Below are 19,283 nucleotides of genomic sequence, written 5' to 3'. Positions count from 1 at the left end.
CACTAGTTCACTAGTAAGATCATTTTGACGCCTACTAGTGAACATGTAAGCCACAAAACACTCACTAGTTCACAAGTAAGGTCATTGTGACGCTTACTAGTGAACATGTAAGCCACAAAAGAAGCCACTAGTTCACTAGTAAGATCATTTTGAGGCTTACTAGTGAACATGTAAGGCCATAAATGTGCCCACTAGTTCACTAGTAAGATCATTTTGAGGCTTACTAGTTGACATGTAAGCCGCAAAATGCCCACTAGTTCACTGGTAAGATCATTTTGAGGCTTACTAGTGAACATGTAAGGCCATAAATGTGCCCACTAGTTCACTAGTAAGATCATTTTGAGGCTTACTAGTTGACATGTAAGCCGCATAATGCCCACTAGTTCACTGGTAAGATCATTTTGAGGCTTACTAGTGAACATGTAAGCCACAAAACGCCCACTAGTTCATTAGTAAGATCATTTTGAGGCTTACTTGTTGACATGTAAGCCGCAAAACGCCCACTAGTTCACTCGTTAGATCATTTTGAGGCTTACTAGTTGACATGCAAGCCGCAAAACGCCCACTAGTTCACTAGTAAGATCATCTTGACGCTTACTCGTGAACATGTAAGCCACAAAACGCCCACTAGTTCACTAGTAAGATCGTTTTGAGGCTTACTAGTGAACATGTAAGCCACAAAACGCCCACTAGTTCACTAGTAAGATTATTTTGACGCTTACTAGTGAACATTTAAGCCACAAAACGCACAGTAGTTCACAAGTAAGGTCATTGTGACGCTTAGTAGTGAACATGTAAGCCGCAAAACGCCCACTAGCTCACTCGTAAGATCATTTTGAGGCTTACTAGTGAACATGTAAGCCACAAAACGCTCACTAGTTCACAAGTAAGGTCATTGTGACGCTTACTAGTGAACATGTAAGCCACAAAAGAAGCCACTAGTTCACTAGTAAGATCATTTTAGGCTTACTAGTTGACATGTAAGCCGCAAAACGCCCACTAGCTCACTCGTAAGATCATTTTAGGCTTACTAGTTTACATGTAAGCCGCATAATGCCCACTAGTTCACTGGTAAGATCATTTTGAGGCTTACTAGTGAACATGTAAGCCACAAAACGCCCACTAGTTCATTAGTAAGATCATTTTGAGGCTTACTTGTTGACATGTAAGCCGCAAAACGCCCACTAGTTCACTCGTTAGATCATTTTGAGGCTTACTAGTTGACATGCAAGCCGCAAAACGCCCACTAGTTCACTAGTAAGATCATCTTGACGCTTACTCGTGAACATGTAAGCCACAAAACGCCCACTAGTTCACTAGTAAGATCGTTTTGAGGCTTACTAGTGAACATGTAAGCCACAAAACGCCCACTAGTTCACTAGTAAGATTATTTTGACGCTTACTAGTGAACATGTAAGCCACAAAACGCACAGTAGTTCACAAGTAAGGTCATTGTGACGCTTAGTAGTGAACATGTAAGCCGCAAAACGCTCACTAGTTCACAAGTAAGGTCATTGTGACGCTTACTAGTGAACATGTAAGCCACAAAAGAAGCCACTAGTTCACTAGTAAGATCATTTTAGGCTTACTAGTTGACATGTAAGCCGCAAAACGCCCACTAGCTCACTCGTAAGATCATTTTAGGCTTACTAGTTGACATGTAAGCCGCAAAACGCCCACTAGTTCACTAGTAAGATCATTTTCACGCTTACTAGTGAACATCTAAGGCCATAAACGTGCCCACTAGTTCACTAGTAAGATCATTTTGACGCTTACTAGTGAACATGTAAGGCCATAAATGTGCCCACTAGTTCACTAGTAAGATCATTTTGAGGCTTGCTATTTGACATGTAAGCCACAAAACGCCCACTAGTTCACTAGTAAGATCATTTTGACGCTTACTAGTGAACATGTAAGGCCATAAATGTGCCCACTAGTTCACTAGTAAGATCATTTTGAGGCTTACTAGTTGACATGTAAGCCGCAAAATGCCCACTAGTTCACTGGTAAGATCATTTTGAGGCTTACTAGTGAACATGTAAGGCCATAAATGTGCCCACTAGTTCACTAGTAAGATCATTTTGAGGCTTACTAGTTGACATGTAAGCCACAAAACGCGCACTAGTTCACGAGTAAGATCATTTTGACGGTTACTAGTTGACATGCAAGCCGCAAAACGCCCACTAGTTCACTAGTAAGATCATTTTGACGCTTACTCGTGAACATGTAAGCCACAAAACGCCCACTAGTTCACTAGTAAGATCATTTTGAGGCTTACTAGTGAACATGTAAGGCCATAAATGTGCCCACTAGTTCACTAGTAAGATCATTTTGACGCTTACTAGTGAACATGTAAGGCCATAAATGTGCCCACTAATTCAATAGTAAGATCATTTTGAGGCTTACTAGTTGACATGTAAGCCACAAAATGCCCACTAGTTCTCTAGTAAGATCATTTTGAGGCTTACTAGTGAAGATGTAAGCTACAAAACGCCCACTAGTTCACTGATAAGATCATTTTGACGCCTACTAGTGAACATGTAAGCCACAAAACACTCACTAGTTCACAAGTAAGGTCATTGTGACGCTTACTAGTGAACATGTAAGCCACAAAAGAAGCCACTAGTTCACTAGTAAGATCGTTTTCAGGCTTACTAGTTGACACGTAAGCCGCAAAATGCCCACTAGTTCACTGGTAAGATCATTTTGAGGCTTACTAGTGAACATGTAAGGCCATAAATGTGCCCATTAGTTCACTAGTAAGATCATTTTGAGGCTTGCTATTTGACATGTAAGCCACAAAACGCCCACTAGTTCACTAGTAAGATCATTTTGAGGCTTACTATTGAACATGTAAGCCACAAAACGCCCACTAGTTCACTAGTAAGATCATTTTGATGCTTACTAGTGAACATGTAAGCCACAAAACGCTCACTAGTTCACAAGTAAGGTCATTGTGACGCTTACTAGTGAACATGTAAGCCGCAAAACGCCCACTAGCTCACTCGTAAGATCATTTTGAGGCTTACTAGTTGACATGTAAGCCGCAAAACGCCCACTAGTTCACTAGTAAGATCATTTTCACGCTTACTAGTGAACATCTAAGGCCATAAACGTGCCCACTAGTTCACTAGTAAGATCATTTTGATGCTTACTAGTGAACATGTAAGGCCATAAATGTGCCCACTAGTTCACTAGTAAGATCATTTTGAGGCTTACTAGTTGACATGTAAGCCACAAAACGCCCACTAGTTCACTAGGAAGATCATTTTGAGGCTTACTATTGAACATGTAAGCCACAAAACGCCCACTAGTTCACTAGTAAGATCATTTTGATGCTTACTAGTGAACATGTAAGCCACAAAACGCTCACTAGTTCACAAGTAAGGTCATTGTGACGCTTACTACTGAACATGTAAGCCGCAAAACGCCCACTAGCTCACTCGTAAGATCATTTTGAGGCTTACTAGTTGACATGTAAGCCGCAAAACGCCCACTAGTTCACTAGTAAGATCATTTTCACGCTTACTAGTGAACATCTAAGGCCATAAACGTGCCCACTAGTTCACTAGTAAGATCATTTTGACGCTTACTAGTGAACATGTAAGGCCATAAATGTGCCCACTAGTTCACTAGTAAGATCATTTTGAGGCTTACTAGTTGACATGTAAGCCACAAAATGGCCACTAGTTCTCTAGTAAGATCATTTTGAGGCTTACTAGTGAAGATGTAAGCCACAAAACGCCCACTAGTTCACTATTAAGATCATTTTGACGCTTACTAGTTGACATGCAAGCCGCAAAACGCCCACTAGTTCACTAGTAAGATCATTTTGAGGCTTGCTATTTGACATGTAAGACACAAAACGCCCACTAGTTCACTAGTAAGATCATTTTGAGGCTTACTAGTGAACATGTAAGCCACAAAACGCCCACTAGTTCACTAGTAAGATCATTTTGAGGCTTACTAGTTGACATGTAAGCCGCAAAATGCCCACTAGTTCACTGGTAAGATCATTTTGAGGCTTACTAGTGAACATGTAAGGCCATAAATGTGCCCACTAGTTCACTAGTAAGATCATTTTGAGGCTTACTAGTTGACATGTAAGCCACAAAACGCCCACTAGTTCACTAGTAAGATCATTTTGAGGCTTACGAGTGAAGATGTAAGCCACAAAACGCCCACTAGTTTACTAGTAAGATCATTTTGACGCTTACTAGTGAACACGTAAGGCAATAAATGTGCCCATTAGTTCACTAGTAAGATCATTTTGAGGCTTGCTATTTGACATGTAAGCCACAAAACGCCCACTAGTTCACTAGTAAGATCATTTTGAGGCTTACTAGTGAACATGTAAGCCACAAAACGCTCACTAGTTCACAAGTAAGGTCATTGTGACGCTTACTAGTGAACATGTAAGCCGCAAAACGCCCACTAGCTCACTCGTAAGATCATTCTGAGGCTTACTAGTTGACATGTAAGCCGCAAAACGCCCACTAGTTCACTAGTAAGATCATTTTCACGCTTACTAGTGAACATCTAAGGCCATAAACGTGCCCAGTAGTTCACTAGTAAGATCATTTTGACGCTTACTAGTGAACATGTAAGGCCATAAATGTGCCCACGAGTTCACTAGTAAGATCATTTTAGGCTTACTAGTTGACATGTAAGCCGCAAAACGCCCACTAGTTCACTAGTAAGATCATTTTCACGCTTACTAGTGAACATCTAAGGCCATAAACGTGCCCACTAGTTCACTAGTAAGATCATTTTGACGCTTACTAGTGAACATGTAAGGCCATAAATGTGCCCACTAGTTCACTAGTAAGATCATTTTGAGGCTTGCTATTTGACATGTAAGCCACAAAACGCCCACTAGTTCACTAGTAAGATCATTTTGACGCTTACTAGTGAACATGTAAGGCCATAAATGTGCCCACTAGTTCACTAGTAAGATCATTTTGAGGCTTACTAGTTGACATGTAAGCCGCAAAATGCCCACTAGTTCACTGGTAAGATCATTTTGAGGCTTACTAGTGAACATGTAAGGCCATAAATGTGCCCACTAGTTCACTAGTAAGATCATTTTGAGGCTTACTAGTTGACATGTAAGCCACAAAACGCGCACTAGTTCACGAGTAAGATCATTTTGACGGTTACTAGTTGACATGCAAGCCGCAAAACGCCCACTAGTTCACTAGTAAGATCATTTTGACGCTTACTCGTGAACATGTAAGCCACAAAACGCCCACTAGTTCACTAGTAAGATCATTTTGAGGCTTACTAGTGAACATGTAAGGCCATAAATGTGCCCACTAGTTCACTAGTAAGATCATTTTGACGCTTACTAGTGAACATGTAAGGCCATAAATGTGCCCACTAATTCAATAGTAAGATCATTTTGAGGCTTACTAGTTGACATGTAAGCCACAAAATGCCCACTAGTTCTCTAGTAAGATCATTTTGAGGCTTACTAGTGAAGATGTAAGCCACAAAACGCCCACTAGTTCACTGATAAGATCATTTTGACGCCTACTAGTGAACATGTAAGCCACAAAACACTCACTAGTTCACAAGTAAGGTCATTGTGACGCTTACTAGTGAACATGTAAGCCACAAAAGAAGCCACTAGTTCACTAGTAAGATCGTTTTCAGGCTTACTAGTTGACACGTAAGCCGCAAAATGCCCACTAGTTCACTGGTAAGATCATTTTGAGGCTTACTAGTGAACATGTAAGGCCATAAATGTGCCCATTAGTTCACTAGTAAGATCATTTTGAGGCTTGCTATTTGACATGTAAGCCACAAAACGCCCACTAGTTCACTAGTAAGATCATTTTGAGGCTTACTATTGAACATGTAAGCCACAAAACGCCCACTAGTTCACTAGTAAGATCATTTTGATGCTTACTAGTGAACATGTAAGCCACAAAACGCTCACTAGTTCACAAGTAAGGTCATTGTGACGCTTACTAGTGAACATGTAAGCCGCAAAACGCCCACTAGCTCACTCGTAAGATCATTTTGAGGCTTACTAGTTGACATGTAAGCCGCAAAACGCCCACTAGTTCACTAGTAAGATCATTTTCACGCTTACTAGTGAACATCTAAGGCCATAAACGTGCCCACTAGTTCACTAGTAAGATCATTTTGATGCTTACTAGTGAACATGTAAGGCCATAAATGTGCCCACTAGTTCACTAGTAAGATCATTTTGAGGCTTACTAGTTGACATGTAAGCCACAAAACGCCCACTAGTTCACTAGGAAGATCATTTTGAGGCTTACTATTGAACATGTAACCCACAAAACGCCCACTAGTTCACTAGTAAGATCATTTTGATGCTTACTAGTGAACATGTAAGCCACAAAACGCTCACTAGTTCACAAGTAAGGTCATTGTGACGCTTACTAGTGAACATGTAAGCCGCAAAACGCCCACTAGCTCACTCGTAAGATCATTTTGAGGCTTACTAGTTGACATGTAAGCCGCAAAACGCCCACTAGTTCACTAGTAAGATCATTTTCACGCTTACTAGTGAACATCTAAGGCCATAAACGTGCCCACTAGTTCACTAGTAAGATCATTTTGACGCTTACTAGTGAACATGTAAGGCCATAAATGTGCCCACTAATTCACTTGTAAGATCATTTTGAGGCTTACTAGTTGACATGTAAGCCACAAAATGGCCACTAGTTCTCTAGTAAGATCATTTTGAGGCTTACTAGTGAAGATGTAAGCCACAAAACGCCCACTAGTTCACTATTAAGATCATTTTGACGCTTACTAGTTGACATGCAAGCCGCAAAACGCCCACTAGTTCACTAGTAAGATCATTTTGAGGCTTGCTATTTGACATGTAAGACACAAAACGCCCACTAGTTCACTAGTAAGATCATTTTGAGGCTTACTAGTGAACATGTAAGCCACAAAACGCCCACTAGTTCACTAGTAAGATCATTTTGAGGCTTACTAGTTGACATGTAAGCCGCAAAATGCCCACTAGTTCACTGGTAAGATCATTTTGAGGCTTACTAGTGAACATGTAAGGCCATAAATGTGCCCACTAGTTCACTAGTAAGATCATTTTGAGGCTTACTAGTTGACATGTAAGCCACAAAACGCCCACTAGTTCACTAGTAAGATCATTTTGAGGCTTACGAGTGAAGATGTAAGCCACAAAACGCCCACTAGTTTACTAGTAAGATCATTTTGACGCTTACTAGTGAACACGTAAGGCAATAAATGTGCCCATTAGTTCACTAGTAAGATCATTTTGAGGCTTGCTATTTGACATGTAAGCCACAAAACGCCCACTAGTTCACTAGTAAGATCATTTTGAGGCTTACTAGTGAACATGTAAGCCACAAAACGCTCACTAGTTCACAAGTAAGGTCATTGTGACGCTTACTAGTGAACATGTAAGCCGCAAAACGCCCACTAGCTCACTCGTAAGATCATTCTGAGGCTTACTAGTTGACATGTAAGCCGCAAAACGCCCACTAGTTCACTAGTAAGATCATTTTCACGCTTACTAGTGAACATCTAAGGCCATAAACGTGCCCAGTAGTTCACTAGTAAGATCATTTTGACGCTTACTAGTGAACATGTAAGGCCATAAATGTGCCCACGAGTTCACTAGTAAGATCATTTTGAGGTTTACTAGTTGACATGTAAGCCACAAAATGCCCACTAGTTCTCTAGTAAGATCATTTTGAGGCTTACTAGTGAAGATGTAAGCCACAAAACGCCCACTAGTTCACGAGTAAGATCATTTTGACGGTTACTAGTTGACATGCAAGCCGCAAAACGCCCACTAGTTCACTAGTAAGATCATTTTGACGCTTACTCGTGAACATGTAAGCCACAAAACGCCCACTAGTTCACTAGTAAGATCATTTTGAGGCTTACTAGTGAACATGTAAGGCCATAAATGTGCCCACTAGTTCACTAGTAAGATCATTTTGACGCTTACTAGTGAACATGTAAGGCCATAAATGTGCCCACTAATTCACTAGTAAGATCATTTTGAGGCTTACTAGTTGACATGTAAGCCACAAAATGCCCACTAGTTCTCTAGTAAGATCATTTTGAGGCTTACTAGTGAAGATGTAAGCCACAAAACGCCCACTAGTTCACTGGTAAGATCATTTTGACGCCTACTAGTGAACATGTAAGCCACAAAACACTCACTAGTTCACAAGTAAGGTCATTGTGACGCTTACTAGTGAACATGTAAGCCACAAAAGAAGCCACTAGTTCACTAGTAAGATCGTTTTCAGGCTTACTAGTTGACACGTAAGCCGCAAAATGCCCACTAGTTCACTGGTAAGATCATTTTGAGGCTTACTAGTGAACATGTAAGGCCATAAATGTGCCCATTAGTTCACTAGTAAGATCATTTTGAGGCTTACTAGTTGACATGTAAGCCACAAAACGCCCACTAGTTCACTAGTAAGATCATTTTGAGGCTTGCTATTTGACATGTAAGACACAAAACGCCCACTAGTTCACTAGTAAGATCATTTTGAGGCTTACTAGTGAACATGTAAGCCACAAAACGCCCACTAGTTCACTAGTAAGATCATTTTGAGGCTTACTAGTTGACATGTAAGCCGCAAAATGCCCACTAGTTCACTGGTAAGATCATTTTGAGGCTTACTAGTGAACATGTAAGGCCATAAATGTGCCCACTAGTTCACTAGTAAGATCATTTTGAGGCTTACTAGTTGACATGTAAGCCACAAAACGCCCACTAGTTCACTAGTAAGATCATTTTGAGGCTTACGAGTGAAGATGTAAGCCACAAAACGCCCACTAGTTTACTAGTAAGATCATTTTGACGCTTACTAGTGAACACGTAAGGCAATAAATGTGCCCATTAGTTCACTAGTAAGATCATTTTGAGGCTTGCTATTTGACATGTAAGCCACAAAACGCCCACTAGTTCACTAGTAAGATCATTTTGAGGCTTACTAGTGAACATGTAAGCCACAAAACGCTCACTAGTTCACAAGTAAGGTCATTGTGACGCTTACTAGTGAACATGTAAGCCGCAAAACGCCCACTAGCTCACTCGTAAGATCATTCTGAGGCTTACTAGTTGACATGTAAGCCGCAAAACGCCCACTAGTTCACTAGTAAGATCATTTTCACGCTTACTAGTGAACATCTAAGGCCATAAACGTGCCCAGTAGTTCACTAGTAAGATCATTTTGACGCTTACTAGTGAACATGTAAGGCCATAAATGTGCCCACGAGTTCACTAGTAAGATCATTTTGAGGTTTACTAGTTGACATGTAAGCCACAAAATGCCCACTAGTTCTCTAGTAAGATCATTTTGAGGCTTACTAGTGAAGATGTAAGCCACAAAACGCCCACTAGTTCACTAGTAAGATCATTTTGACGGTTACTAGTTGACATGCAAGCCGCAAAACGCCCACTAGTTCACTAGTAAGATCATTTTGACGCTTACTCGTGAACATGTAAGCCACAAAACGCCCACTAGTTCACTAGTAAGATCATTTTGAGGCTTACTAGTGAACATGTAAGGCCATAAATGTGCCCACTAGTTCACTAGTAAGATCATTTTGACGCTTACTAGTGAACATGTAAGGCCATAAATGTGCCCACTAATTCACTAGTAAGATCATTTTGAGGCTTACTAGTTGACATGTAAGCCACAAAATGCCCACTAGTTCTCTAGTAAGATCATTTTGAGGCTTACTAGTGAAGATGTAAGCCACAAAACGCCCACTAGTTCACTGGTAAGATCATTTTGACGCCTACTAGTGAACATGTAAGCCACAAAACACTCACTAGTTCACAAGTAAGGTCATTGTGACGCTTACTAGTGAACATGTAAGCCACAAAAGAAGCCACTAGTTCACTAGTAAGATCGTTTTCAGGCTTACTAGTTGACACGTAAGCCGCAAAATGCCCACTAGTTCACTGGTAAGATCATTTTGAGGCTTACTAGTGAACATGTAAGGCCATAAATGTGCCCATTAGTTCACTAGTAAGATCATTTTGAGGCTTGCTATTTGACATGTAAGCCACAAAACGCCCACTAGTTCACTAGTAAGATCATTTTGAGGCTTACTAGTGAACATGTAAGCCACAAAACGCCCACTAGTTCACTAGTAAGATCATTTTGATGCTTACTAGTGAACATGTAAGCCACAAAACGCTCACTAGTTCACAAGTAAGGTCATTGTGACGCTTACTAGTGAACATGTAAGCCGCAAAACGCCCACTAGCTCACTCGTAAGATCATTTTGAGGCTTACTAGTTGACATGTAAGCCGCAAAACGCCCACTAGTTCACTAGTAAGATCATTTTCACGCTTACTAGTGAACATCTAAGGCCATAAACGTGCCCACTAGTTCACTAGTAAGATCATTTTGACGCTTACTAGTGAACATGTAAGGCCATAAATGTGCCCACTAGTTCACTAGTAAGATCATTTTGAGGCTTACTAGTTGACATGTAAGCCACAAAATGCCCACTAGTTCTCTAGTAAGATCATTTTGAGGCTTACTAGTGAAGATGTAAGCCACAAAACGCCCACTAGTTCACTATTAAGATCATTTTGACGCTTACTAGTGAACATGTAAGCCACAAAACGCTCACTAGTTCACAAGTAAGGTCATTGTGACGCTTACTAGTGAACATGTAAGCCGCAAAACGCCCACTAGCTCACTCGTAAGATCATTCTGAGGCTTACTAGTTGACATGTAAGCCGGAAAACCCCCATTAGTTCACTAGTAAGATCATTTTGAGGCTTACTAGTTGACATGTAAGCCGCAAAATGCCCACTAGTTCACTGGTAAGATCATTTTGAGGCTTACTAGTGAACATGTAAGGCCATAAATGTGCCCACGAGTTCACTAGTAAGATCATTTTGAGGTTTACTAGTTGACATGTAAGCCACAAAATGCCCACTAGTTCTCTAGTAAGATCATTTTGAGGCTTACTAGTGAAGATGTAAGCCACAAAACGCCCACTAGTTCACTAGTAAGATCATTTTGACGCTTACTAGTTGACATGCAAGCCGCAAAACGCCCACTAGTTCACTAGTAAGATCATTTTGACGCTTACTCGTGAACATGTAAGCCACAAAACGCCCACTAGTTCACTAGTAAGATCATTTTGATGCTTACTAGTGAACATGTAAGCCACAAAACGCTCACTAGTTCACAAGTAAGGTCATTGTGACGCCCACTCGTTCACTAGTAAGATCATTTTGAGGCTTACTAGTTGACATGTAAGCCGCAAAATGCCCACTAGTTCACTGGTAAGATCATTTTGAGGCTTACTAGTGAAGATGTAAGCCACAAAACGCCCACTAGTTCACTAGTAAGATCATTTTGAGGCTTACGAGCGAAGGCAGTGGCTCACTACGATCGCGCGGGCATCTTAGCGAAAAAATGTTGTCTACCCACAAGCATTGCAATAAAATTGTTAGTTATTTAGTAGAGCTAAACATCTCTTTATTTTCGCGATAAGCAATGAAGATGAACAAAAAGTTGAACCAAGCAACAACACTTTTGTGGGCCGAAGGCCCACCTTACCAGCCTTCCGCAGGAACTAGCTGATGCGCCGCCCAGAGGGCGGCACACCAGCTTGTTTGTTTATAAGGAATAAACCTATTATCGATGTATATTGTTGTTGCTTGTGTTATTATCATATGCAATTGAATAAGTAGACCATTTCAGAATTCGAAATTTGGGACTCTCTAAATGCATAACGGGACTCATACTTTTCTGATCAGCAAGTCCCTGGGACTACTTAATTATCATTATATATATAAATATATATATATATATATTGCGCGTCGTCCCGCACGCGGTCTGTCCTTCCGTCTGTCCCTTTTCAAAACGTACCTACTTCACCGCACCGCTGCGCGAGATGAACAAAAAGTTGAACCAAGCAACAACACTTTTGTGGGCCGAAGGCCCACCTTACCAGCCCTCCGAAGGAACTAGCTGATGAGCCGCCCGGAGGGTGGCGAACCAGCTAGTATATATGTATATATATGGTACCTCTTACAAAATTGGTTCTGGAAGAAATGTTTTAACTAGAAAATGTTGTAAGTAGAGATGTGTTTTCCATGTAAACACCCTAATAAATAACAAACACATAAGCCCTTCATAAAGATGAAGCTGCTGCTCGCCCAGAGGTACTCAATTGTTATATTCAATGTATTTGCTAAGGAGATTGGCATGCTTGCTGCCTTTTGTCTAAAAGGTCACTACCCCAAGCTGGTCTTCCACTTTGAGCTGAAGAGGAGCATTCTGTACTTCATCCTGGAGACATATGTCCCATCAAGCCTATTGGTGGTTCTTTCTTGGGTCTCCTTCTGGATTTCGCTGTCCTCTGTTCCAGCACGAATTTGTATAGGTATGTACCAGTCAGAAGTAATGAATGTGTAAAAACACAATATGCCAAGCATATTATATATTATGCATAACAATACAACACATGAGGAAAGTACACCATTTTTCAATTATAAGCAGAGAAGCATGTAACCATGTCTTAGAATTATGTACAGCATCACAACAACACATTTCATTTTACACAATGCAAACAATTTAGAACAATTACATAAAACCAAGGGTCCTATTTTCATTCACAGTGCAAGTCTAGCACAAAGCAGATTCAAACTGCACATGGGTGGACTTTTCTTTCTTTTGGCATCTTGCTCGAATTGGGAGCAACATAGTGCTTTTGTGCTGTAGCATGTCGTTGTGAAATGAGCCTGTTCTCGGCCAATCGTGAAGGCATTCCTCATTTTCCTTAAAATCAAGGCAGTCAGCATACACCCGAGTACGCCGTGCTTGACAGTGTGGAAATATTTTGAAGATGCTAATATTTGTAATTCATTCAATGAATTGATTTCTATAAGATTCAGAGAGATTGTCCCACGCTGGTCTCATATTTATGAATGAAATCCGTCGCAGACGCATTTGTCTGCCTGCGCCTCAATCAAATCAATAAAATCACATCGCATGACCTGTCCTGCACAATAAACCTCCTTTTAGCTCAGCTAAAATCTCGTCTGCTTTTGGTAAACACATTTGCAGATGCGCTGGGGGTGAGGAAAGAAGGCCCCGTGATGCTTTGCGAGTCTAGCGATGCCTTTAAATTATACATCCTATGAAGCAAAGCAAAATGTTTTGAATGAATTAAGGTCACGTAAAACACAAAATAAAAACCAGTACATATGATTATTTTAATTTTCCTTAGCACATGCTTATTGCACGTTTTACTCATGATTTCACTGTCTTACACATGTAAAAAAAATGCTTGATACCTGAGAAGAGTGAACTATGTTTGCAAGATTTTATTGATGTATTTATCATTAATTTCATAATATTCAAAGGACAAATGTGCATAGTGTATACAGTAGTTTTGGCTCCATGTTATAATTCACTAAACCGTTATCCCTAAAAATGTTTTCAGGCCACAGTATCACCTTTGATTTTAAATAGCACCAACATTTCAGGAATCCTGGTCCATGATCCAAAGTTTTATTTAAGTTGAATGTCGTATCATCTTAATTTTTAGTTTGTACATACCGGTACCTTAAAGAATGGCATTAAGGTGCTCAACCGGTTAGCATGTCCACCTCCCAGCACAGAGGTCCAGGGTTTGATTCCAAGCTCTGGCCTTCCAGTGTGGAGTTTGCATGTTCTTCCTGTGCCAGCGTGGATTTTCTCTGGTTGCTCTTGTTTTCCCTGACATCCCGAAGACATGTGTGGTAGGTTAATGGAACACTCTGTCTGTTTATGAGTATAAATCGGTGGTTGTTTCTGTGAGCCTTGCGATTGTCTGTCAACAAGTTCAGGGTGTACACCACCAACTGCCCGAAGATAGCTACCTCGTGAGGATAAGTATTTCAGATAATGGAGGGATGGATACCGAAAAGAATTCGGGCTCTCAGCAAATGATGGTTATGTAACGGCAGCTGGTGCGATATGCTGCAGTTTACATCTCATCTGATTTGTCAACTTATTACAGATATTATCAGTGACTAATTGACTAGCAAAATAATTGCGAGATCCCTCTGTGAAAATTGTTATTGCATAGCCTACACAGACTGGTTTACTGCTCAACATCACATGACATGCATAAAATATGCCATGGAAAGCAGAAAATGAAACCTGAATTAGAAGTGTGTGTGTGTGTGTGTGTGTGTGTGTGTGTGTGTGTGTGTGTGTGTGTGTGTGTGTGTGTGTGTGTGTGTGTGTGTGTGTGTGTGTGTGCGTGCGTGTGTGTGTGTGTTTTATCCTGTTTTGTCGACCAACGTCATGATTTTGACCTTTCTGCATCGCCCCATTTTTCTGTAAATAAATATTTTTTTGTTGCAATCTTCATCTGAGTTTATATTTGTAGAGTCCAATTCTATCTGGAACCTTCCGGACATCGTGACACCACTCTGGTCGTTGTCATGCACATCTTTTAGACCACATCCTTGCCAAGAGCTCTCAGTCTGTTTGTTTGAAGTGCAACAAGATTCGGACCGTGATGTTCATGATTGCCCAAATGCACCACATATTTCGAGAAATCCATTTATATATATATATATATATATATATATATATATATATATATATATAAATCCTCATCTCACCCCTCGGGTGGTGTCCGTCCCTCATTCAGCTCGGGTCCTCTACCAGAGGCCAGGAAGCTTGAGGGTTCTGCGCAGTATCGTTGCTGTTCCCAGCACTGCACATTTCTGGACTGAGATGTCCGATGTTGTTCCTGGGATCTGTTGCAACCACTCATCTAGTTTGGGGGTCACTGCCCCGAGTGCTCCGACCACCACAGGCACGACTGTCACCTTTACCTTCCAGGCTCTCTCCAGCTCTTCTCTGAGCCCTTGGTATTTCTCGAGTTTCTCATGTTCCTTCTTCCTGATGTTTCCATCACTAGGGACAGCTACATCCACTACAACGGCTTTCCTCTGCCCTTTATCTATGATCACGATATCTGGTTGGTTCGCCATTACCATCTTGTCAGTCTGGATCTGGAAGTCCCACAGGATCTTCGCTCTGTCATTCTCCACCACCTTCGGAGGTGTTTCCCATTTTGACCTTGGGGTTTCCAGTCCATACTCCGCACAGATGTTTCGGTAGACTATGCCAGCCACCTGGTTATGGCGTTCCATGTAGGCTTTCCCTGCCAGCATCTTACACCCTGCAGTTATGTGTTGGATCGTCTCAGGTGCCTCTTTGCACAACCTACACCTTGGGTCTTGTCTGGTGTGGTATATCTGGGCCTCGATGGCTCTGGTGCTCAAGGCCTGTTCCTGAGCAGCCAGGATGAGCGCCTCTGTGCTGTCCTTCAGGCCAGCCCTCTCTAGCCACTGATAGGACTTCTTGAGATCAGCCACTTCATTTATGGTCCGGTGGTACATCCCGTGTAGGGGCTTGTCCTCCCATGATGGTCCCTCTTCCAGCGCCTCATCTTCTGTTCCCCATTGTCTGAAACATTCTCTGAGTACGTCATCCGTTGGAGCCTTCTCCTTGATGTATTCATGGAGCTTGGATGTTTCATCCTGGACAGTGGCTCTCACACTCACTAGTCCCCGGCCTCCTTCCTTTCGGCTTGCGTACAGTCTCAGGGTGCTGGATTTGGGATGGAACCCTCCATGCATGGTTAGGAGCTTTCGGGTCTTAACGTCCGTGGTCTGAATCTCTTCCTTTGGCCACCTTATTATTCCTGCATGGTATCTGATCACTGGCAGGGCATAGCTGTTTATTGCCCGGGTCTTATTCTTGCCATTGAGCTGGCTTCTTAGGACTTGCCTCACTCGCTGGAAGTATTTGGCCGTAGCCGCTTTCCTTGTTGCCAGTTCGAGGTTGCCATTGGCTTGTGGTATACCAAGGTACTTGTAGCTGTCCTCAATGTCTGCTATTGTTCCTTTAGGGAGTGAGACCCCATCAGTGCAGACTACCTTTCCTCTCTTAGTCACCATCCGACTACATTTCTCAAGCCCGAATGACATCCCGATGTCGCTGCTGTAGATCCTGGTTGTGTGGATCAGTGAATCTATGTCCCTTTCGCTCTTAGCATACAGCTTTATGTCATCCATGTAGAGGAGGTGACTGATTGTAGCTCCATTTCTGAGGCGGTATCCATAGCCTGTCTTGGTGATTACTTGGCTTAGGGGGTTCAGTCCTATGCAGAACAGCAGTGGGGAGAGTGCATCACCTTGGTATATGCCACATTTGATGGACACTTGGGTAAGTGGCTTGCCATTGGCTTCAAGTGTGGTTTTCCACATTCTCATCGAGTTCGCAACGAAGGCTCTTAGGGTCCTGTTCACCTTATACAACTCCAAGCATTCAGTGATCCATGTATGTGGCATCGAGTCATAGGCTTTCTTGTAATCAATCCAGGCTGTGCACAGGTTGGTACGTCAGGACCTGCAGTCTTGTGCGACTGTTCTGTCAACCAGGAGCTGATGTTTGGCTCCTCTGGTATCTCTACCAATGCCCTTCTGCGCTTCGCTCATGTATTGATCCACGTGTCCACTTATCTTAGCCGCGATGATTCCTGACATGAGCTTCCATGTTGTGGAGAGACAGGTTATTGGCCGATAGTTGGATGGGGCTGCACCCTTCGAGGGATCCTTCATGATCAGGATTTTTCGCCCTTCGGTTAGCCATTCTGGGTGAGTCCCATCACTCAGCAGCTGGTTCATTTGTACTGCTAGGCGCTCATGGAGTGCTGTGAGTTTCTTTAGCCAGTAGGTGTGGACCATGTCCGGGCCTGGTGCTGTCCAGTTCTTCATATCTGAGACTCGTTCCTGTATGTCTGCCACTGTTATGGTAACTGGGTTCTGTTCAGGCAGGTTGCTGTGCTCCTCTCTCAGGGTCACCAGCCATTGTGCACTGCTGTTATGTGCAACCTCCTTCTCCCATATGCCTTTCCAGTACCTTTCAGTTTCCAGTCTTGGTGGGTCAGCTCTGTTGTTAGGACCCTGCCACTGAGCGTACACTTTCGCAGGTTGTGTTGCGAACAGCCTGTTTATTCGTCTGGCTTCATTCTCTTTTGTGTACCGCTTTAGGCGACTGGACAAGGCTTGGAGCCTTTGTTTGGCAGTTTCGAGTGCTTCAGGTATGGTCATCTGGATGTACTTCTCGGGAATCGGCCTTTTCATCACACCTCTCTGAGCCTCCGTCAATTGACTCACATCTTTCCGGGCCGCCTTGATCTTAGCCTCCAACCGTCTTTTCCATGGTGGGTAACGTATCTCTTGGTTGCTCTTATAGCCCAGAGTCTCCAGGATCACTGATGCTGAAGCGTATATCAGCTCATTGGTTTCTGTGATCGTTACGGTAGGGATTGCCCTCAGTGCTGCATTCACACTTTCTATGAGACTTTCAGATGGTACTTCACATAGTCGTTGTAATCGGTTTCTAGGTTGCCCAGCTTTCATTCTCGCCATGATCTTCGCTTTCAGGTCAGTTGCTGCCTCGCTCAGCATTTCATTCATTGGGGCTGGCCACCCAATCTCATCATCTGCATTCATTGGGGCTTGCCTCCCAATCTCTTGTATGACCTCCTCCTCTGATCTGAAAGCCTGGGGCCCTTCACCATGGAACCTGCGTTGTACCTCATCAATCTCAAGTTGTGACAGGAGTTGCCGTTTGTGGATGTTGGAACACTGAGCTACTAGTTGTTTCTTGGTCAACCGTGACTGTGGGTTTCGAAGTAACCATTTAGCCCACATTCTCTGCATGTAACCCCACTGACTAGGGTTGCTTGAGTAGTAGCATTCCAACAGAGCCATGTTATCGCATCTCGCCCATCTCCGCTTTGTTCCAGTAGCCCATTTTTCATCAAGGTGCTCTGGTCCCCCAGCACCTGACGCAGACCTTGTTTGGCCGGGCGACGTCTGAGCCGGCATGTCATTCGTTTTATTGTCTCTCATCATTGTATGAGGTAGGCATTAGCGTGAAGGATCTTGCCCAAGGACCCACACTGGATGGTGTTATGTGCTCATTTTTGCCCCAAGCGGGATTCGAACCGCCGTCTCCCGTATGCCAAACCGATGCCTTACCAACTGAGCTATCCAGCTATATATATATATATTAGAGCTGTCAGTTTAGCGCGTTTTTATTGGCATTAATTTAAATGAATTTTAACGGGATTAAAATTTTTCTCGCGAGATTAACGCGGCACACGTCACAAGCGGATGTTACGTTGCTCTATAAATACACCAGAAACAAAACAACAAGCGCGCTGCAGAAGTCCACGCCCATGTCCGTTTTGCCAGCCACGGCAGTGCGAGACACCGAAAACGGATACTTAAAGAGTTTATGAATGGAAAGTTTACTTTTAAAAAGTTGCCATATTGCTCCACTGACAAGACCAAAGTTATCTGTTCTTCTCTCTCTCTCTCTGTATCGTACAGGTATACGATGTATGCCACTAACGCGATTGTTAGTTGTTTGGAACTATTTTGTGTGGAAGGTTAAAGTGTTCTGTGTCCATATAAATAGAGCGGGTGGAGCTTCTCTGTGTTCGTCTCACAGTGACAGTGCGCTGCAGTGGTAGCGACCTAGCGAAAGTAAAATGTCTCCAGTGTTGTCATCGAACCAAGTGTAGTCATTCGAAATGAGGTCTACACAAAACCGTAGAGAGACTTCCGCGCAAGAAGGACCAACACAATCAACATAGCCTGACTGTGCTAAGGGGAGTGAAATCTCCCACCCCCTTTCAGAATGGTTTGCCCTTGCAGCACGGGGGAAGTGCGTGTGCTTGTTTGTATGGCCGGCAGTTTCCAATACAGCGGCACATAATGAACACTAGTGTCCGGTGTCTTGTTATTCTTCAACAAACAAGAAACAGACTGCTGTGTTGAAAGCAAACTTGAGAAAAATGAAGTATGCAACCATGGTTTAAATACACTATAGGCTGAGTACTAGTGTGCCTTAGATGTGCACTTTATAATATTATATTGCTCTGTTTTGATTTCATTAAAAAAGCTGTTAAAACAGCTGTTGTGTGACAAAATATTTTTTTCACCGTTATTGATGGACAGTAATATTGTGTGAGAGATTGTGTGAATAACTGCACAAAGTGAAAAATGTTCATGTAAAATTGAAAATCGAAATTGTTATTTCAGTAAATATTTGCATTTGGCACGTAGAAAACTGATTCATGATTCCATGTTGATGAGAGCATTAAAATGGGGGGGAAAATAGGACAAAAATGTAAAAGGAAATTCAGAAACGATAAAAAATGTGTAAGTAATCACGATTAATTT

The 19,283-nt window shown here is 42.3% G+C and overlaps 1 protein-coding gene across 1 annotated transcript in view; it reads left to right on the top strand.

Moving 5' to 3' along the window:
• Positions 1–12,144: 12,144 nt before the first annotated feature.
• Positions 12,145–19,283, top strand: part of LOC127588491 (gamma-aminobutyric acid receptor subunit pi-like) — a 495,336-nt gene continuing 488,197 nt past the window's right edge. The window contains exon 1 of the mRNA XM_052047230.1: positions 12,145–12,403. Within this exon, the coding sequence (XP_051903190.1) occupies positions 12,160–12,403 (244 nt within the window). The 5' untranslated portion in view covers positions 12,145–12,159. The remainder of the gene's footprint in view (positions 12,404–19,283) is intronic.

Source organism: Hippocampus zosterae, chromosome 16 (genome assembly GCF_025434085.1).
Source record: "Hippocampus zosterae strain Florida chromosome 16, ASM2543408v3, whole genome shotgun sequence".
NCBI lineage: Eukaryota > Metazoa > Chordata > Actinopteri > Syngnathiformes > Syngnathidae > Hippocampus > Hippocampus zosterae.
This window is presented reverse-complemented; position numbering and strand designations above follow the sequence as displayed.